Source organism: Coffea eugenioides, chromosome 3, assembly GCF_003713205.1.
Source record: "Coffea eugenioides isolate CCC68of chromosome 3, Ceug_1.0, whole genome shotgun sequence".
Lineage (NCBI taxonomy): Eukaryota > Viridiplantae > Streptophyta > Magnoliopsida > Gentianales > Rubiaceae > Coffea > Coffea eugenioides.
The window spans coordinates 2110161-2132558 of record NC_040037.1 but is presented as its reverse complement, the minus strand read 5'-3'; the positions used below and the strand labels follow the sequence as shown (position 1 = coordinate 2132558).

The 22398-nt window shown below is 36.9% G+C and overlaps 4 protein-coding genes across 6 annotated transcripts; 2 read left to right on the top strand and 2 right to left on the bottom strand.

Annotated features, from left to right (window-relative positions):
- Positions 1-5465: 5465 nt before the first annotated feature.
- Positions 5466-9699, top strand: LOC113765502. The gene is made up of 9 exons (XM_027309708.1): positions 5466-5748; positions 6793-6905; positions 7021-7193; positions 7956-8049; positions 8277-8387; positions 8497-8586; positions 8878-8963; positions 9101-9165; positions 9277-9699. Exons 1-9 carry the CDS (start codon positions 5523-5525, stop codon positions 9381-9383), a joined length of 1065 nt encoding a protein of 354 aa, XP_027165509.1. The 5' UTR covers positions 5466-5522; the 3' UTR covers positions 9384-9699.
- A 1490-nt stretch (positions 9700-11189) lies between these two features.
- LOC113767057 lies at positions 11190-13973 on the bottom strand. Of its 2 annotated transcripts, none has more exons than XM_027311226.1 (4): positions 13651-13973; positions 13354-13533; positions 12557-12805; positions 11190-11908 (listed from the first exon to the last, which is right to left on the bottom strand). In XM_027311226.1, exons 1-4 carry the CDS (start codon positions 13720-13722, stop codon positions 11657-11659), a joined length of 753 nt encoding a protein of 250 aa, XP_027167027.1. In that variant the 5' UTR covers positions 13723-13973; the 3' UTR covers positions 11190-11656. The 2 variants fall into 2 exon arrangements, with proteins under 2 accessions (XP_027167027.1, XP_027167028.1); XM_027311227.1 differs by having other exon boundaries at positions 12557-12658.
- Positions 13974-14977: 1004 nt separating this feature from the next.
- Positions 14978-19435, bottom strand: LOC113764560 (double-stranded RNA-binding protein 2-like). 2 transcript variants are annotated; one of them, XM_027308487.1, is made up of 5 exons: positions 19195-19435; positions 18749-18840; positions 18018-18294; positions 16911-17130; positions 14978-16582 (listed from the first exon to the last, which is right to left on the bottom strand). In XM_027308487.1, the coding sequence occupies exons 3-5, from the start codon at positions 18261-18263 to the stop codon at positions 15297-15299; spliced, it is 1752 nt and encodes a 583-aa protein (XP_027164288.1). In that variant the 5' UTR covers positions 18264-18294; positions 18749-18840; positions 19195-19435; the 3' UTR covers positions 14978-15296. The 2 variants fall into 2 exon arrangements, with proteins under 2 accessions (XP_027164288.1, XP_027164287.1); XM_027308486.1 differs by lacking the exon at positions 18749-18840.
- A 1397-nt stretch (positions 19436-20832) lies between these two features.
- Positions 20833-22398, top strand: LOC113764725 (divinyl chlorophyllide a 8-vinyl-reductase, chloroplastic). Its single transcript, XM_027308700.1, has one exon. The coding sequence runs from the start codon at positions 21018-21020 to the stop codon at positions 22263-22265; it is 1248 nt and encodes a 415-aa protein (XP_027164501.1). The 5' UTR covers positions 20833-21017; the 3' UTR covers positions 22266-22398.

Sequence of the window (22398 nt, the reverse complement as noted above, 5' to 3'; positions counted from 1 at the left end):
TGTCCCCACTAGTGGCTATAGAAAATCTTTTCAAAAAGTCTTTAGCAGCCATACAAGTTTGTCCACAAACACAAAAAAAAAAAAGAAAAAAAAGAGAACTATTGGAACGTGGAATTATCAAGCCTAGAAAAAAAAAACTTGAAAGTCAGAGGAATTCTGGCGTTTTATTTTGACTGTGAAGAACAGCCAATCTTTTGTTTAATCATCTTTTTACAAAGTAGACATTGACAGTGATTAGCTAGCTTTGCAACTGATCATTGTTTTGTCTCCATAATATGAATGAAATGCTTCGTCATGATCAGGAAGCATTTTGGTTGGTCTTACGTCTTCATGAATAGCTATTTAACGTTTTGATTTTATTGAAAGGATAGTTTATTCATTAATTCATGTTTTGCACTGAGTTAGAAAAACTAATAAATGACACTTGAAAGTAATGCATGTGGTAACGTGATTGCTCGACAGCTACTGTTATGAGATTTGGACCTCAGTTTTTCTTTTACTACTAATTAACAATTAATCTCTTGAGATCTGCTCTCAAACTTCTAGATTGGTGAATCAAAAACACTGAAAGCATACTTGGCTCAATTTGTCATGGGATAAAATACTTAATTACCATCTAATAGTATATGTTTAGCTTCGTGGACATGTGAGCACATACAAGATTTTTATCTCGGAGAAGGCACCCTGATTTTGATCTCTTCAAGGGTTTTCAAGGATTAGAGCCTTTAATTGCTAAATGCACAAGAACTTTGAGGTGTGTTTAATGCATGCAAATTGTGATTATCTAAAATGAGGTGTGTTTAATGCACAAGAAATTTGTTTATTTTCTAAGTTTAGTTTTACACATTTTTTTTTAAAGGGAAGTTTTATATACAAAATTAACACTGTGCAAATTACCTCAGAAAATATAATATGGCAATATTGACATGAGACACTAGAAAGTTGTTGCTGTTGTCTAAGCTTTCGATGGAGTTAACTACAAAAGGCTTTTACCATTAATTACCATGTTGTTTTAGGAGTACTAATTGAAATGAAAAGTTTTGCGTGATTAATAATAAATTGCTTGTTCATCTCTTTTTTTTTTTAAAGAAAAAATAAATAATCAAGGCCCAATTAATGTTTCAGTTTCCTACGTACAAGTCCTTTCCAGTTGGGAATTATTATCCATAAAAAGACATGGTGGCCATGGTGAATCGCCTTTTCCTCCTTTTAAAGAAAGTTAAACTTGACCAAAAAGGCCAAGTATTGTAGTGTTTAGGGATGATTTATTGTTATGACTTCTGCAAGACCCTTATTTATTGGATTAATCTTCTATATACTGACAGTGTATACACACTTTCACCATTAGATGCATGACACATAATCCAAATTTAAATTTGAAGCCTAAATTTTGTATGTGTGTCGTGCATCTAACCGTGATTAGTGTATACACTATCAGTGTATACAAGATTTACTCTTATTTATTACTGTCCTCCACGAAAAAAATTACAGTTTCCAATTGCAGTTAGACATCAAGTACTTTTGATTTGACTTAATTTAAGATATAACTTTAGGATTTCTTTTTCATGTTAAATTGTTCTTTCATTTGACAAAAAAAAGTGTTGGTTACCATTTCATTCACATTTTTTTACTCAAAGTTTCTTTTTTTTAAAAAAAAAAATAAATCGAGATTGACAAGACCAGCACTTGATAATTTCTTTTTTTTTCTTCCATAGGAAAATGGAAGAAAAAATGGAAAAGTATATATTAGTGAAGGTGAACGTATTCTCCTCATGGATGTAGACATTTATTAATTGTAGCAGTGCATCATCAAGTATAATTAAGGTGAGGCTTTATACTGATGAAAGTCATTATGCCACATGATTTCCGGACGTATTTAATCTTTTGTTCATCATGCATGTTGGCAGATTCTTATTGGCGTTTGGTTTACGTGACCAAAGCATGCAATTCCTCTAATCCTCCAAGAAACCCCTCACTTCTGTAATTTTGTATGCTCCAGCATTGCATGTCATTATAAATTTGGCATGCCAAAACGACAAACATATATTATTGCAATCAAATTATTAATTAAACTCAATGTCTTGTGAAGACACCAATCTATAGCTAGCTTAAAGATGGTTTGTTTGTTGGCAATTGGTGGAGACAACAATCCGGTCCAACCCCTCCAATCCCCACCACCCGCCAATCTGCCTCCCCAAAAAGCTCAAGGCTTATACAAGAATATATATATAGCAATTTTAAAAGAACCAGGCTACAAAATCTTTTACTATAAGTTATTTGATCTAAATAACCCAGAAATTTTCAAGAAACACACAATCTTGGGGTTGGGATTGAGGGGTCAATGTCTGGACCCAGATGTTGACCCCATTTCAAACGTATTGAATAAGGATAAGATAAAAAAAAAAACCAACAGGTTTGTTAGGGTAGGTAAGCTTATGTTGCGTTATACTGCAGACCCTTTTAACTTCTTGGTGTTTTTCTACCATTCCCCGGCAGGTTTATCTATCTCTGCAACTAATCCATGGAGGATTAGAGAGATGAAAGTGACTTCCAATTGCAGTCATGGTTGTTGGCATTATAGTTATATGCTACAACCAATATTCCTTGACCTTTAAACTAAGGGCAGATCAACGTACATGTCTATTGAAAGTTGATCTATCAGTATGTAAGTACTTATATGCCTTAAGTTAGCATGTAAGCCAAGACATCAAGAATATCTCCATGATTGCATCATACTAAACCCTTTTGCACCTAGTATGATTGTTACGGATTCTTTTGACAATGTGTAAGGTTAGATTCCGATTTCCAACTCCTTGTTCTTCACTGAAGGACCAAGAAAAAAATAATGACCTTAGAATTAACTTAATTAGTCTGGATTTGGATATGAATTTTAGAAAATCAGACCCTACCCAGATTCACGATTTTCTCATAGGGTCTGGATCTGGGTAGGGTTTGGATTTGAGAAATTAAATCTAAATCCTATCCAATATATATTGGGTCTGGATTGAATTTGGATAATACCCGACTCATTGATATGCCTAATCTTGACTGTGCAATTTGTCACACGGAGCATACCTTTTGCGCCATAGTCAAAATGTAGTAGATGCGCATAGTCAAAATGTATTCTACTAGTAATATAGTACTACGTACTATGTTTCTTACTCCAGCTGAAGGTGAAGTGAGGTTAAAAAAACATACATAACAATAAAAAAGATCATGGACTAGAGTATAATTTTAGTTCTGCACTACAAAGTGTGTTGGTAACAAAAGCAAGGCACATAATTGTGTTGGTTGCGGCTAACTTTCTTCTTATTGTGCGATGTCCCCTTGTCAAGGAAATGCAAGTAAAGCGACGCAACATTAGCACTCTTGAAAGTGTAGCAACCAACCGGTTGATTGACCATTTTTAATGATGATGCTTTTTCTTTGGTTAGGTATAATCCGGAGGTTATACATGAATGCATGATCTACCTCAAATTCTGCAGTTAAAAGAATCGACCAAAATGCATTAGTATAATTTATGAACTAGCTCTACTTCCCCTTGCCTTCCTCCGTTCAATTACATCAAAGAAAAATCTTGGGCTGATCTATGATCTTCAATGTTTAATGAACTTGGATTAATTCAGAACGAAGACTAGGACAAATTCTCCTAACTAAGTAGTGCTAGTATAAATTTGTGAAAGGCTGAAGGCCCATCCATCATTTTGGGGCTTTGTGAGGATACAAGAGCGCATGATCTTGAAGCCCGTTCAGCAAGTCAAAGACTAACGCAAACCTGAATCATCATGGCCAGCATTAATACTTAATTGAGTTAATTCTCATCAACAAAACACCGAACACGTCTTGAGGGTCTTTTCTTGAAATTGTCCAATCGGCTTCTTCTAGTCTAGTCTCGTGGTAGAGTAGAAGATTCATTCACCTTATCTGATTTTCTTTTGCGATGGCCCAATCATATGATGCTGGCTCCCACTTCCACATCCATTTCTCTTCTCCACGCAATGTAATATCCCGGTTTTCACCAGTTTCTATGGTTTGCCGTGGTTCAGCCTGATCTTCTATTGGATTTGACCGAATTTTTACCTATCGAGTTTCTAGGAGAATTCGATGATGTCTTCTGATCGGTTCCGATTCAACCGATCGAGCCAGCCAATCATTAGATAACACATGGATATGGATGTCAATCATCCAGTGACTGGCTCAGTTAGTCAATAATGACGACTATTTCTTTATTAAAAAAATTTCTTGCGTCTGTGACGTGGAGGGAGTGTCCGTGGCAGTGACTTAATAAGTACTCCTCGTAGTCTTTCAACAACGGTAAGAAACACACACACCCCGAATCTAAGGTGATTATACCAATTTACCCAAAAGGTAATTGCTACTCCTCGTAGTCGTAGTAGGCCAGAAGAACCTAAATCACCCAAATTTTATACAATACTCCTAGTAAATAAGGAAATCACCAGCCCAAAGGCTGGTGACCACCTCTAAGGTCTGTTTGATAATATAAAAAAGTGCTGAATCTGAACTTTTTTAGACATTCAGATATTTTGAGTGTTTGATAAATGAAAATTTATTTGCTGAATTTGTTAAGTAGTGATGAACTTGTGTGTATTTTTTTCAGCACAGAAATCCTAACTGAATGCTTAATTCTGATAAGAATCAATAGAATTACTTCAACTACCTTATTTTATCTACCAAATCTACCCTTGTTTATTAATTATATTAAAATTTTTTATCTAATTAAACAACTTAATATTCTCTATCTAATAATTTTCTATTTCTATTTTCTGCCTTTTTAATGACTGTCAAATCTTCTCCATACTTATCATATAATATATTTCATCTTTTATATTAGTTTGATTTAAAAATAAATATTGTCATTTTCATACCTAAAAATTTTAAGCTAATGAAATCATAGGTTCTATTTCTTTTTTGGATGAAAAGATATAAGGGCAAAATTGTTAAATTTAACTTATTAAACATTCACTTATAAATGTTTATCAAATAGTATAAATAGGTTCATCATTAAAATTCGGACATTTATATATTTCTTTTCAGTGGTTAAAATTCAGTAAACTAATTATTTCAGCATTCAGATTTCAGAATTCAGATTCATCTTTATCAAACGGAACCTAAGCCATTAAAATTTGGTGAGGTGTCTCTCATCAATTATCATATTAAGTGACTTTTTAAAAAATTCAGACAGCTGCGTAGTGGATCTTTCTGGTTTGGTGGTGGTTCAGTCTCCATCGATTTCCTTAGATTCAGTTGAGTCTCCTCTTAGATTAGAACAGTATAGGATATTATAGATAAATAGTGTAGAATATTATAGATAAAAAGTGATAATTGATAATAATAATAATAATAATAATAAGAAGGAGAGGACAGAAGGGGGGGGGGGGTGTGTGTGTGTATGTGTTTGCGGAGGGGTTGTACTTTTAGGAGTATCTTACTACCAGGAGTACCATGTAGAATACAGATCATCTATCTATCCACCTAATCCTCCCTTTTTTCCTAGAAGACGAATGTCAATGGTCAGCCAAGATTGCTTCTCCAACAATGCTGCTGCCGTTGCTTCTCTAGTCCTGCCGCATTCCCAATCCCCAAACCCACGCTCCAATTCCACTACTTTCTTCCATGACTTCAAGGCCATTTGTCTCTCAGTTTCTAGGAAATTCCCCAGCTTCACCACTTCTCGCCTCAACCGAAACCATCATTTCTCATCATTTCCAATTTTAATGGCCTCCGTAGGTATTATATCTCCTGTTCTTTCTTTGTCTCTGTTTCTGTTTCACACACAAACACCCTTTACGCATTTCTCCAGAAATGATGTATAGCCAGCCACTCCCCTTATATGTATGCTTTTCTTTTCTTTTTGGACTATTTAGTACAGTTTTGTGATTTTTACATGCACTGTTGTGCTTTTTAGTGCTTATCTGCATATGGTTTAATACAAGATAGCAAGATGGCAATTTCATTTCCGCTAGAATTCTGTACAGTTTCTGGAGCGTATAGTATGACGCTGTCTGCCTTATGTTAATATAACCCTGATGGAATGATGCGAGAAGAGTTGTGTCTAGATTTTAGTGTAAACGAATTATTTCTTTTGACTCTGAACCTAGATGACAAGCTGATCTCTAGTCCTCACCAGGCCTTATCGAGTGAGAATCCTGAAGCTATTGGCTTGCAAGGTACCGCGTGGCAGTCCTCAATGGCCAATAAAGAACCACCAAATAATGTTGGTGGACTGGCACGTGGCACTGTTATCTATCCAGTACGCTTCCCTCACGAGACCAGGATGTTGTTCCCCATTTTTGAAGTATTTGGCTCTGTTCTGCTGCGCCTGTCCAGCGCTGTCGTTGTTGTTATTAGTAAATTATTAGGAGCTAATTTTTCCATGCTCAAAGTATATACTTACCATCAATCTTTATGAGAAAGCTATGAACTTTTTATGGGTCTTTGATAACAGAGTGGATGGCCAAATTGTTGTGATATGTTAGATAAGTGATAATTGTCATTTTCCGGGTTTTTGAAAGCCTAATATATATATTAAAAAAAAGACTTTATTTTAGTTCACGTTATTCAGTTAAATTAACTTTTGGGAAGTCCAGAAACATGCCGAGAATCAGTGAGGATGTTTCTGTCCACCATTTGACTAGGATACAATATAGTCTGGAAGTGTCCTTATCATCTGGAGGAATGCTTGGATGATAGTGTTCTTGCTGATATGGTTATATTAAATTAATTTGGTTTTACTCTTTTGCCTTACTGTTGTACTGTATTTTGATACTCAAGGTGCACCAAGTGAAACATTGGAGGCTTCATCCTCAGGAATTGTTGGAGCCAATGACTTGATGATTGTTGGACCAGGTGTTTTAGGGCGCTTAGTGGCTGAAAAATGGAGAGAGGTGTACTTTGGATTATCCCTTTTGTGCATTATTTTCTTGATGAAAGTCAAATCATTGTAGTAGTGGTTACCGTATGGGTCAGTATGGAAAATGAGATATTGATATACTTATGCAGGAACACCCCGGGTGTCAAATTTTTGGGCAGACAGTTACTTCAGATCACCATGCCGAATTGATTGAAATGGGGATCAAGCCATCAGTGAAAGGGACACAAGTGTCTCATAAATTTCCTTATGTTATATTTTGTGCTCCTCCATCTCAGACTTCAGACTATGCTGGTGATATCAGGTAGCTTTGAGATGGTATATTTTTTTTGGATTACCATTCTCATATTTTCTGTGAGAATCTTAAAATGATGCTTGTCAAAAGGGAAACTAATTCTTTATTACTAGAAGAAATGGTGCAAATGAACTTCGAAAGAAAGAACATAGTACATGATAGGTTTTGTTGTTTCATAGTTTGCCATAGAGATATATAAGTTTCACCCAAGTGCTGTGCCCAGTTGCTTACTTCTAAGTCCATATTCCATACTACTTCAAAGTACATAAAGTTGTTGTTGCATTAAAAGACTCACACTTTGATTAGTTGTGTGGGGGTAAATGAAAAGAGATAATGTGAGATCCTTTTTGTCAGATGAGGTTATTAACAAAGAATGTCTGCTTTGGAGAATCTGTCTTGTAAGTTCACTTTTTTAATATCCTTGGTAGCCTTACAGATCATGTTCTCTCTTCACGGTTACGCTACCTTTTCTACTGTTTCAAGTGGTATAACACTTGGATCAAACTTATCTGTCATAGGTTTTCCTGCTGATAAATCAACTATAGTTAAATTGACTGGAGTAGATAGTGCTTAGATGCTAAGGTGTATTATTAGTGCTGATGAAAGTCGTTTAACCCCATCTAATTGAGTTGACTTCTTACTGCATAAAGTAGCTTGTGCACTTGTTATTTGCCTTTGCTGTCTTAAACTCTATTTCATGTACAAATTATTTAGTGAACTGAACTGCATCTGAAGTATTGAACTTGACCAAAATTGTATAGCAATGAACAGGGAAGCTGCATCTAACTGGAGTGGGGAAGGTTCATTTCTTTTTACTTCAAGCTCTGCTCCCTATGACTGCAATGACAATGGATCATGTGATGAGGTCTTATATCTAACACACAACATTTTTGCTTCTGGTAACTTTTTCTGGTTTGCTTCTTTTACTACTGAAAGAGGTTTCCATGCTGAATCTGAGAAATAGGAATCCCAGTGGAAGTAATACCAATAGTCATGGACTATAGTCTCTTTAATAACTACATTTCACTTTGTTATGCTGAACTTGTGAATATTACTAGTTATTGACACACATTCACCATCATGGCTGTGCAGGATAGCCCTGCAGTTCCAATTGGAAGGAGCCCCAGGACAGATGTTCTTCTCAAAGCTGAGAAAGTGGTGCTGGAAGCCGGTGGCTGTGTTGTTAGATTAGCTGGACTCTACATATCCTTCTTGGAGTCTGATATGTGGTTTCAGTGAAATTATGTGGGAATGGATATTGATTCAAATGATAGTTTTGTATGATAACCACTGTTACCTTGACTATTGGCACAAAGCAGATAGAGGTGCACATGTCTATTGGTTGAGCAAAGGGACTTCTGACGTACGTCCAGATCACATCCTCAATCTTATACACTATGAGGTACTTACTTGTTATTCTTTTTAGGCAACATATAGTCCGTACTCCATTGCTTTCTGTCCTGTTTACTTTCAATGATGAAGTCTGTTAATTCATAAGGCTTTTGATGTTTATAATTTTTGTGGTTTTTGAAATGATTGGAATTTCACATATCTTGGTGCAATTTCCTTCAGTAGCTTCTCTTTTTCTCAATTTAATGGAGATTTCTATTTGCCTTTTTAAACTTAAAAAGCCTTTACCTCGTTATTTCCTGGCTGTGATTAGTTGTTAATTCAATGTATGCACTTCATACAGGATGCAGCGTCACTTTCTGTTGTCATCTTGAAGAAGAAACTTCGCAGTCGTATCTTTTTGGGCTGTGACAATCATCCCTTATCCAGGTATCTTAATGGAAGAGCAACGTTTCTTTGTTTATTACTGTATTTCATCTCTTCACTGTTTGATGTAAATAAACACCTATATACAGTGTCTACACATTTTTCCTCTCTTTAAACAAACCTTTTGTAATTTATCTCAGGCGGGAAGTGATGGATTTGGTAGAAAGAAGTGGAAAGTTCAGCAAAAAATTTCAGGGCTTCACAGGTATTCAGTGCTCTTCCAACAATATGTGGTTGTCTTACGATGGTCTAATGCAATTGATAAATTTTCTTTTGGCTTCTATTTCTTTCTTTTAAATCTTTCCTCTTGTGGCAGGAACCAGCGATCCTTTAGGGAAGAAATTAAATAATTCAAAAACTCGTGCAGAATTAGGATGGGAACCAAAATATCCCAGCTTTGCCCAATTCCTTGGGGTCTCCTGACGACCGCGTTCTGTCTCTTATTGATCTTTGGGATACTGTTGGCACAGGCCTGAGGAAATTGATGATTGATTATAGAAAAAGTGATGCTCTTTTGGTGGTTTTAGTATATTTTATTTGGAACATTTCAGCATGTTTGCAGGTATATATATGTCTATAAATATTTGACAGAAAGAGTTGTATTGAGATCAAGTTGTTTGTTCTCATTTATCTTTACCACAGAAACTCGTATGTGGAAACCATATCTAAAATTTGACATCAACAGACTTGAATTTGTTCAATGAGGAATAAAATCAACGAATGCAGTTCTACAGTGTTATGTTGCCATTCCAACCCCTCTCTCGAATTCTTTTTGCTCATTTTAGTGGACGTTCATATTAGGGAGATCACTGTGAACGTTATCCATCCAAGGCTACGTTCTTTTGTCTGACAGGGAATGTGATAAGTCATTTGCAAGTACTGCTGTATGCAAGAAACTAAACAATTTTTGGAGCAACATGGAAATAAGTGTGAGGAAGTCAATTTACGCATTTGTAACTTTAGGATAGAATATATAACTTGTTATAAGTGCTATACCAGGAAGAGAGAGGCAGCATATGCAGGAAGGAACGACCCTTGTGGCATTCAAGCAATTGGTTCATGGCAGCTGGTAGTTATTGTAAAATTTATTCAATTCATTCCTGGGATTAGTCTAACTTATTCATTCAGCCAGTTACCAAACAGTACGCAAATCCATATTCCTAGGTTAGCTAGCAAAATAGGATGTGCCCTCATAGTTAATCTCTCTCAGCTGAACTAAAAGGGTCAGAAATTTCATGTTGCCTATGTCTTCATGGGAAATTGCTGTTGTTCAGCAGACAGATGTGAAAGGACTCCTCTTGGTGCTTGTCCTAGCTCTTCTGCAGATGGCCAGCTGCATTCCACCTCCGGACGACGGATCATCTATGTTTATCATTGCTCCTGACTCGCTCATCTCAATAGTCGCCACTGGGTATAAAGTTCTTTCCTGCCGTGGTTTTTCATCACTTTGCTACAATAATTTGATTTGCGTCCGGGACCAATACTGGTAATGCAAATTTAAGATGATGATCCTACTCTATTCGTGATCTGAAAGTGCTGTAAAAGTGATGCTAAGCTAACGAATTTTGAGAGTGCTTATATTTACTGTTTACTTGGAAGTGTATTTCCTATTTAAGCTTGACTTTGAACCAATGAATGATAGCGGTTAAGTTTCAATCAAGTTGTGCAATTGTTCCAAGTAGAATGCGCCCTTGGAGGCATATTTAGCGCATCATGAACTGATATAATTTAGAGGAGATGCTCAAAATTAGAAGGAATTTGCTAATGGATGGAAGCGAAATATCTATAGTTTTGCAGGAAGAGAAACTACCACATTTCATGCAATTTCCAACACAATTCAATACATCAAACCAGTTAGCTTCTTTCTCTTATCTTCATTAGCTTAATTTAGAGGTCATTTTAAACTATGAATATCAACATCTTTCAAGATCGACACGCTTATGACTATGCATAGATAAAGACCAAGCAATCAGGTTAATTCTGCTATCATGCTCAAATGTAAGTGAAATTCGCTTTGCATGGATTGGCTAAAAACATACAGATGTGAAATGCAAATGTAAACATATGTGGAGAACCAACTTCTAAGTAACAAAGACAATAAACATGTTGCCCACCTTTTCTTCTGCAGTTGACATGCAAGCACAATTAGATGAACAGATAAGTTGAAATTTCTTTCACTGTAGTACTCTTGTGGCATTGGACCAATGGTCCCACATTTTTGGAAAAATCTTCTCAAAGAGACATAATTTCTTCTTTATTATCAGGTGACACCATTCAACAACTATTTACAGGCAGAAACATGGGAAGAGCCTTTACATCGTCCAACTCTAAGCACTTCATGCTTGTTAAGCGTGGATGTGGGTTCAGCATCAGAATTTGGACCTTGGATATCTTCCTCAGCTACATCTAGGTGGAGCCAGAACAAATTTATTCCTGCTTCTGTTGGATTTTGTACAAAATATATATTCATAACTAAAGGCAGTAGCTCTCCTGGCACAGCTATAAATTCCTGGCAAACATGGCTCAAAGAGGGAGTGGTAATACTAAGATCCCCTTAACTGGAACTTTCTCTTCCACAACTATGAAACAATGCAGTCTTCATCACAAATATTGTCACATGGGCACCAGCAAAGAAATACTATAAAAGATGTAAGCATTTGTTGTGCTCAATCTTTCCCACTTTCTGCACTTTGGAATTACCAGGGAGTGCATTCAGGTTTTGCAGCCGAGATCTGAACACGCAATACCTCATGAATTGCACCTCGATGAAGCACCCCGAGAACTTCTTCTTCTTTGGATGTTGCAAGATCTCCTAAAGTAACATTACGAGAAAGTGATTCATCCCTCAGGCGAAAGCCATAGAACCATCTACCAAGCTTCCACCATCTGACACATACTTGCCTTTCTGAAATCCTGCACATGCTTAGTGCTTCTGCAACACACTCAGCCTAGAAGTAACAATGATAAGACATCAAAAGACCCGGCTGATACAGAGTGATTCATTACACACTTTGGATAGTATAACATGTTGCTAACAAGCCAGGAACTTGCTAGCCGCAATATAAGACTAGGGCTGTGGAATCAGAAAGGACAATTCAGAACAAACTTCTTATGCTTTGGGGAGCATCTTTTGCCCTCATACTAAAACTAAAGTGGGCATTTGAATGAATTCTCACAATTTATGACTGCGAAACCAAGGATGTGATTCTGCTAAGGATCAGATTCAAAGCTCACACCTGAGTCTGCATAGGTTTTTCAAAAGCCTATCTCAAGGTATCGTAGCTAGTTTTTTGACAAAGGTGGAGAATTAAACATCTGATGTTTTATTTACTTCACAAAATACAATGTGAAAAAGCTCAATCTCAACAAACAGTTTAATCTGCTTAGACAATTCAGTACACTTCATGATCACACTAAAATATACTTCCCTTTTTAGCTTTAAGTTGCATGTGCTAACTGACATAATATATGGTTGAAGACTTTTGCCAGTCGATACAGGTGAGGAACTTCACACATTGTACAGATAATGGATTTCAATTTGCAAAGGATTAATAACAACCAAAGATAGATACGGGCAGGTCAAATATAGTACTTACCGGCAAGTCAAGCTTACTGAAGCAATAATGCAAGCCAATCAAGTTGAAAAGCACATTGATGTTTGGTCTGAGAAAAAACATCTGGACGTCCTTAAATCCAAACTGCATTGCAGATAGGTCTTCAACTGCTTTTAAGTAATATCCAACCTCAATTGCTTCAAATGCTAAACATCTTTCCACATAATTAAATATAGAGGCAGCTTTCCGTGCCATCTCATTGTGCTTATGTGCGTACAACCCCCTCCATCCCTAAAGCAAGTACATTCAATCATGCATAAAGGACAACAAATAGGGGCACTAAAAATAGGATTTGAATCAGACGGAGCATGCTATCCATTTGAATCACACTTCACATCTCAATTTCTCGACAGAGTCCTTACGAGATTACAAAACCAACCCAAACATAAAAATATTCAACCCAATAAGATCAATCCCACCACTAGTGACTACCATAATCTGTAACTAATCTTTCAGAGTCAAATCAAACATAAAAATTTTGAATCCATTAACATCAATTCCACCAGAAAATACTTAAAACCCAGCATCAATTTGATTACGCAGAAAAAGCAAAAGGATTTTTCGCCTTCACTTTTTTCTTTTTCCCTGTGTTGTTAAGTTCTCTTTTTCTTTCCCACAAAACTTGTCTTCCACATAAAAACGATGTCATAGCAACAAAAACAGTTGATCAAAAATGATTCACTGCATCCCCAACTGAACCTATTATTTTGGTATTTATTGCAACAAAGTCATGATTATGCACAAATTTCAATTCAGAGGCAAAAAGAGTGAGAATTGACCATTAAATTGAGGTCCAACTGTTGATGAAGATGATGATTTCCGTTCTCATCAGCTGAAGATTCCTCACCTAAATCAATTGCAGGCCATCTATCTCTGTACAGAGCCTCCCAGACATGATCAGACCCACATAGCTCGCGCCAGAACCTTGAGCAACTGCCCAGTGAACAAACATCTGATACCTTCACATCCAAAACAAAAAAAAGATTCAATCTTTTAGAAAACCCATTTTAAAGAAGTAGATGGGATTATCCAACTCAAGAAATACCAGCTCAGATAAATTAAAAAAGAAAAAGAACCTGAAGCGACAAAGCAATTTTGAGGGCAATATCATCGGGAAGCGAATTTTGAAGACTGGCTGATGAATTCATTGTATTTCTGGATGATATTTTATGATAATTCTTCGGAGAAAATTGTCATGAGAAGAAGAAGGAAAGAGTGGAAATCTGTGTGTGCGTGCAATTACAAGCTAGAGTTTTGTGTTACGTCAAGCAAAGGTGCAATTTTTGTCATTGAGATCAACGGTTGAGTAAGTGAAAAGTGGTCACAGCTGGTCACTAGTAGTGTCTCTGGAAAATGTAGAAGTGTGTAAACTGGTCTAGAACAAATCGCTTATGATTTTGTTGCAGGTTGAATTTTCAACCAAGTTAGAGGCATTCGATACGGAGTTGATCATTACCCGAATCAAGTTTGAACCATATTTAACGACTTTAACTTCACAAGATTCGTTGCTTTATATGAAAACATAAACATACATTTAGATACAAAAATTACTGAGCCTTTCCTCTTGTATTTATCTTTCATACGTTGATGATGTATAAATTAGTGAGTTTGGATGCATACCAATTAATTTCAATTTGATTAGACTCCTTATATACGATTGTTAGTGCAGGAACCTTTAATCTCGTGTTTTAGTCCCTAAATGTATTCTTTTTTTTTTTTCCTTCTTAGGCTATTTTGCTTTTGATTAATTCTTAATTTTAACACAAAAATGTGATCAATTGACACCCCAGATTGAAAAGCAACTTGAGTCGACTATTTTAATCTGAACGTCCATGGTTGGCCCTGAGGTATATACGATAGGAGAGAAATAAGTGGTATATACACAGGAATTTCCTTGCAGAATTTCTTTTCTTGCCAAGAAATTTTTTTGCTTTAGTTATTATTGGACATTTTGTTGTTAGCCATTTATTGGTTTTCTTTGGGACATTTGGACAGTGGTCTAATTTTTTTTTTTTTTTTTTTTTGCACAGTAGGATATCTGGGCCCATGGACTGGTAATACCGTACGGTCCAACTAATCCCTACTGCGGGCTGGGAGCGGCTCGCCCATGGACAGTGGTCTAATTGTAACTGAGTAATAAGGAAGATACAATTCGTGATCAAATGGACTCTGAAAAAGCTTGGGACTTGAATCTTAGAGGCCAAAATCCAAGACCATCTTCTATTTTTCACACAAAAATACCTTCCTAATTTTTTTTTTTTTTAAATGTTTACCTAATCAACCGTGCTCAGAAGCTTCCTAAACTCAATGCCTAAAGGACAGTAAGACTTTCAATCTCCCAATTATCTTCTAATCAGGATCAATTTCTCCTCCCCAGAAAAGTATCATTTGTAAACATCTAAAGAAAATTTAATCTGCTCTATATTTACTTCAGGAGATTTTCACCTTCTTAAGCCAGCCTCAACTAGAAAAGAACACACATGACACTTGGCACTATACTAACTTTAGCTAAACTAAGCCACCAGCTAAACAACTGATCACTATATGGAACAAACAGAAAAAGCTGTTGATAGCTCAAACACAAGCAATAGTTGAATTTAAATCAATTCTTTTATTCTCTACTCATTTTTTCATTTCACACTATCACTATATGCAGGGTACAGGAGTCCTGCAATTTCCGGAGGAGTTGCCTTTTAACAAGATTTCAAAATGTGTACACTGCTCATATCTGAAGTCTACAAAATTCTGAGCTTGCAGTTGAGATGTCCTTCCCCGTTACTTCAGCTCTCTTTATCTCACCCTCTGAGGAAGTCCCTTCCTGGCTAGGAGATGGCATTCTCCTTGTAGGAGATGAACGTACTGGCATTACTGTTCGAATTTGAACTGCTGGTGCCATTTGACTGGCACAAGGCTTCGGATGGGAGTGCTTCATCTTGCATTCTACACGAGGTCTGGTTGAACCGGTGAAAACTGCAGTCCTGGGTGTTGAAACAGGTAGAGATCGATTTGAAACTACGGGTCGGAAGCTGGCAGAGGAAAATGCACCACCATTTCGTCCTGTCACACCAGAAACAGTTGTAAGGCCTGCTGAATGCCTTGTGTCTTTTGGACAAGAAGCCACCTTAGAGTGCAGATGTTGAACATCAGACCACAAAAAGCCTGGACTCTTTATGTTCTGGGGTTGCAACCAGGCTTCTCCTGCTTCTGTAACACTCTGTCTGTTGCACATAAATCCAGGTGGTAACCAACTGAATTCTTTATTTGGCTTAATTGGCCAGATGGATTTGCTCGTTCCATTGGTAGACTGCACCTGCCTCTCTCCAGTTTCTTTTTGTAGCAACTCTTCTTCTAAACTGGAATGTTGAGATTGAGGATGATTTGAAACATCTAGTGTGGGAATCCCAGATGCACTGGATAGGAAATTGTCCCTCCAGCAAGAGGGGTTAACATCCTTATTTAGCCACTCTTCTTGCATTGGGCTGTTTTCTTCTATCTCTTCTATGGTAACACGGGAATCATTCCTATCTGGAACTGGCAACAAATTGTTGGACAAATAGAAAAGAGGCCTAGGTTCTGGTACAGCAGCAATAGGTTCTTGTTCCCTTGCCCAAAAGATTGAACCAATATCTGGCCTAAGCATCATAGATTGAATGAATGGAAAAAATCTGGGTCTTGGGATAGAAGTAGAAGTAGAAGGAAGAGCCAAGAAGTGACTCTGCTGAGGAACTCCTCGATGGCAGGTCTCGTACAAGAACCACTCTGGGGGAAGATAAGAATAGGTGGAATTCTGATGCTTCATTCTGAAGGATGGACTGCCAACACCACATGGAATTACATTCCCTTTAACTCGAAATATTTCTTTCCGTAGTTTGCCCTTTTCTCCCTGTCCGGATATGCTCATTTCTGGTAACCTTAAACTAGAAAGATAACGAGCAACAATTACTTGTTCTTGCTCATCCTTTCTGCCAAGATCTGATAAGTGGTAGGAGGAAGAGCATATGTGTGACACTACAAAAGACATCTCGAAGTTCAGTGAAGGCAAGAGTCATGAGGTTATGAATGTCTTTGCTGAAAAGATCAGCAGCTAATAGATAAAAAGGGAAGCTAAAGCTAAACCTAAACACTCAAATGAAATTGAAACCACCCAAACATGACAGCACAAGATTAAATACTCCAAGGATAATTTGTCAGCCTTGCACTTAAGAGTAATTTTCTCCATCAAAAGTTCTGATTTTTTTTTTAATCATTTTTGGGCTGAGAGAACCAGAATTCAAAAATATTTGCAGAGTTAACATATAATATTGTACTACTTGTAAGACCAAGAGCTGATACATACTCTCTTTCAAGGAAAACCAAGCAGCCATTGCGGCACTCTTTTGAGCTTGTTTTTTGGTTTTGGCTGGCTCCCCAGAAAAACTCATCCCAGAAAGTTCAACTGTGCAGGTAAATACAGGAGCATATCCTGGTCCAGTCCGGACAGTAGTATAGACTGGAAGCTTCATTCCTGCTCTATGAGCTGTTTCCTGAAGTAAATTCTTGTAAACACCAGTTTCATCCTGCATTGGGTTGAAAACCAAAATGGCACACAGTCAATACATGCATCATTGAATCCAAACACAAATTACAGAACAGATCATATATACTGCAGTTAAAGCTTTCATTTTGGGTATTGAGAAGACTTACATATCTCATGAGGTTGGAATAAGTACACCGAAAAATAACAAAACAGACTCAAGAAATCATTATATCACAAGTCTAGAAATCAGCCAAATTACAGGTCAAAACAGAGACCGTTATCATTCAAGTACAACATTACAGGAATTTCTTTATACCAAACTTAAACTCATTCAGTCATAAGATAGGACTCACAAAATTTGACATACTCATAAAACAAGTTTTTTGACACACACACACACACACACACAAACACATATTCTACCAGAAAATAAATAAAAAGAGAGACTGACAGAAGATTTAATTAGCAAAATATTCACAAATCTTATGGAAAAAGTGTATCCACAACTATTAATTTCTGCGAGCTACATCTAAGTGGAGGTTTATAGTCACTGAACAACATAAAAAGGAATATGAAACAGACAATTTGTTAACATACTTATGCCTACCATGTATTTTATGTGCACTACAGAGTGTCACTATAACAAATTATTGGATTTTTACTAATTAAAACAATAGTCCGTGAATTTGAGTGAGATTCAATAATGCAGATAAGTAAATATGATACATATGCTCAACTGTCAACATTGTGCATATCCATGACTTAACAGAACATAAGATCAGAGAGATTTATATATGGTAACATAAAAAGTTCTATTTTCAATCCAACACAGCTATTTGCTATATGGCACAAATGCATGGCCAAGACATTCTCAACACAACAAAGATAGACATGAAGGGTGGAAATGATCACAAAGTTGTGAAATACCAGAACTTTTGCAGCTACAGCTCTTGATGGGCCTCTTTGTGACAGCATTTTTAGTGCAACCTCAGCTGCTGCATGTTCAGCTTGTCTCAAAGTACAACAGAATTTTGGGCTCTCAAAAATCTCTCCGTTGCAGTTCACCTTGGCTTTGAACCGGGGGGCGTGGTCCGGTCCTTCCCGTATGCTGGAGTATGATGGCAAGTTAATGCAGCTTCGCTGAGCAAATTCCTGCAGTTGATTCTTATACATCCCTCTGGTACACGACTACTGAAAGCAGAATCTACAGAGGAATGACATTCAATTAATAGGAATGAATATAGCATGCAATTCTTGAATTCATAGACATCAGGAATAGAAATCATCAAATATTCTGGAAAGTTGAGATCTTTTGACATGACAGATAGAATGGAAGGCAATTAATATAATAATTTGAGGTACCAAAACACAAGCAACTAGTGAAAGTATGGTCGGGGTTAAAGAAGAAAAAATAAGAAAGATTTGAACTTCACATCTCCAACTGCATAACAATGCGTTCAATCCAGAGGTATGACAATCTGACAAATCACACACTTCACAAACCAAATTGATAGTATGACATGTACAATTACATGATACCTAAACGTCAATGCTCCAAACTGAAATCAAAAGATGAAAGTCTGAAAACTAATCAAGAGAAAGAAAGAAAATCAACTCAAAAAGGATAAATGTAGATAGAGTAGAGGATTATTTGATACCTAAGTAATTGAAGTCATTAATCAATCTCCACTTTGCAATTAACCAACCACCACATTTAATTGAATTCAACTCAACCCCGACATTGTATTAACTGCAAAGATTCATAACACCATTATTTAAAGAAAACCCTTTTAAAATATATTTAAATCCCACCTCGATTACACCGTCTTTAATCTAATGCATGCCAACATTCAGATCACAGAAAACTCACGAATTCATTAACTTGCAAATTCAAAAGGGTCTCCATAACTTGACTCACAAAATTACTTCACACAGCTCAACACAATAAACAGTTAAACACAGAGACTCGCACACATCATTCATGCATATATGCACTTGCTGAAATATTTCAAGAATCTTAGCAGGAAAACAAGATAAGCCAATTCAAGAAGAGCCCAGATGCTCAAATATTGATTTTGAGGTTGATAAGAGCTAAAATTCTAACCTTTATGGGAAGAAGTTGGCGATTAGAGTCAAGTAATGGGTGGATTACCGGAAAGTGACATCATGGCATAAATTGGGGTCCGGCCAAGAGGTGGTGGGGAAGGGATGGGGTGAAGGATCTTTTGTTTTCAAAGAAAGATGGTGAGTGCTAAGAAGATCTAAACAACAAACTGAACCTTCAGAGCCTGCTTTGATGCTAATACGGAGTCCTAGTGTGTATAATTATATTCGATAGTCTTCAATACTGAAAAGGCTGACAGTATATTTATCACTCTGCTACAGTAGTAGTAATGTTTATGGTCTGTGCACCTTTTTCTTTGTGCATTTGAATGCAATATTTTTATTTGCTTGACTAACAATTCCACCGTTTTTTATGGCCTACTTAGTGGCATCATGGAGGGTTGGATACCAATTAACTTAGTTCACGCTTGATGGTACATGTGATTTAATTTCGTGGAATTTATTAGTTGGTCTAATAATCATATGCATTAAAATCGATTTAATATTATACTGATCTAAATCGAATTCAGCTTGATAAAATCACATTTGATATCGATTAGAACAATAATGACTGGATTACTACCTAGTAGCTAGTGGTTGAAGATCTTTTCTTTTTATACAAAAAATGTGTGAAATTTTGCTTTGAAGTTGTCATAAAATCTTCCATTATTAAAACATATAGCTAATAAAAATTGAAACTACACATCGAGCACAAGCAGAAGTTTTCTTGATATTTTTGAAGAATTGTGCATGTTATAACGCTAACAAATTATTTTCGGATATTTTTTTGTTATACTTTAGAATTCACCCCCCACTCTAACATCGTTATAGTGCATTGCTCACCCCCCACTCATGTAAAGATCACACCTTTGCTAAGTCAATAATGATTGCTTAATTTGTTGGCTTCCAGCCTTGATGGTTTATGAGTCCATCCATTTTTTGTTTGATTCAATGGATCTGTGCTTTTATATGAACTTCATTCTAGTCATTGTACCATATCTCTTGTCTCAATTACATGCCAAATTCTTGTCTCTCTCTCTTTTTCTTGGTCTACTACATGCTCATAGTCATTTCCCAGAAATAAGCACGTATACTTTGTTAATAATTATGGCTGCCTAACTTCTTGATTATAGTTGAGACTGATGCAAAGGGGACCCAAATCTTCCTCTTATGCTCAAATTTTCGCCTTAGTCGTATAACATGGAACTAGAAAATCGTATCTTGACAATGTCTCAGACAAAACATAGTCAAGACTGGTCACACTTGCACACCAAAATTTTGAACATTTACGAACAAACTTAGATATGCTCATGACACAGTTTGATTGCCGGATGCCTCCTTCCTATCCAATTGAATTCTGCATATAGAGAGACATCACTTCGAAGTATTTCGTACAACTGAGACTGATTTTGATGACAACGCACCTCGTATCCTGAAATGAGCTGGACAATCTCTTCGGCCCATGTAAATGAGTTGAAGCTTACAAGTTACTAGTCCTGGGCTTTACTTATTTTGTAGATAGAGTATCTATGCAACTAGTGTGAAAGGAATGGGCCTTAAGAAGGAATGGGGGAGTTAACAACAAAAAAAAAAATCAAAGATTTCCACGCACTTGCCAGCAATATGAACCAATCAGTTGGATTCTCCGAGGATAACAGACGAACTCAAACATAGCCACCTTGCCATCTTCAACCTCAAAATTTCTTTCTTTTCTTTTTTTTTTTTAAGGAAAATTTTCTTTCTTTTCCAATTTCCCTTATTTCAAGAATAATGCTTTAGCAAAACCACGAGCCATTTTGGGCATTTTGAGAATTCCCAAGTAAAATGTCCATTTGTGCAGCTTATAATGGACTCGCACTGCACTCGCCAAAAGCAGAAAGCTTCAGCAGACTCATTTCTTCTAATTTTATCAATCGTATTCAGGTAAGACCAGCCCCTTATTCTCCTTCTTTACATTTATCAGGACACTTTAAATTTGGTAAAGAAAGATGTCATCTGATATCAGCTTCAGCTACACCAACCGTTGAAAGTTCCAAAACTTCATTCAGGAGCAAAAACCCAGAAGATATTAGTGTTCTGGTTGTGGGTTCAACCGGCTACATTGGGAATTTTGTAGTTAAAGAGTTGGTCAAAAGAGGCTTCAATGTCATCGCCATTGCTAGGGAAAGAAGTGGCATTAGAGGTCGGAATGATAAAGATAAGACCTCGGAAATGTTAAATGGAGCTAACGTATGCTTCTCAGACGTAACTCAGTTGGATGTTTTGGAGAAGAGTTTAGCAGAAAGAGTGGCTTCAGTTGATGTTGTTGTGTCTTGCCTTGCTAGTCGAAACGGTGGCGTGAAGGACTCGTGGAAGATTGATTATGAAGCCACAAAGAATAGTCTTGTTGCTGGCAGGAGATTTGGGGCTTCACATTTTGTTTTGCTATCTGCAATCTGCGTGCAAAAACCCCTCCTTGAATTTCAAAGAGCAAAGCTGAAATTTGAAGCTGAATTAATGAAAGCAGCAGAACAGGATGCTGGATTTACCTATAGTATTGTAAGACCAACAGCATTCTTCAAGAGCCTTGGAGGACAGGTTGATTTGGTGAAAGATGGAAAGCCGTATGTGATGTTTGGGGATGGAAAGTTGTGTGCTTGCAAGCCAATCAGCGAGCCTGATTTGGCCTCATTCATTGCGGATTGCGTATTGAGCGAGAACAAGATTAATCAGATTCTGCCAATTGGAGGACCTGGGAAGGCTTTGACGCCGCTGGAGCAGGGGCAGATTTTGTTCAGACTGTTAGGGAAAGAGCCCAAGTTCCTGAAAGTGCCAATTGAGATAATGGACTTTGCCATTGGTGTTCTTGATTTCCTCGTCAAAATATTTCCTTCGCTGGAAGATGCAGCTGAGTTTGGGAAGATCGGTCGGTACTATGCCGCTGAAAGCATGCTGGTGTGGGATCCTGAAACTGGAGAATACAGTGCTGAGAAAACACCAAGTTATGGAAAGGACACCTTGGAAGAATTCTTTGACAAGGTCCTCAGAGAAGGAATGGCCGGTCAGGAACTAGGCGAGCAGACAATTTTTTAGATGTTCCTGTGCAAATTTTGTATTCCAACCTAGTCGATTTTCGACGAGATTTTTTGTCTACAAATTACATCCTTGTATGTTGTATCATTTTTGTTTAAAAACATTATAATTATACAATAACTATCAATCATCA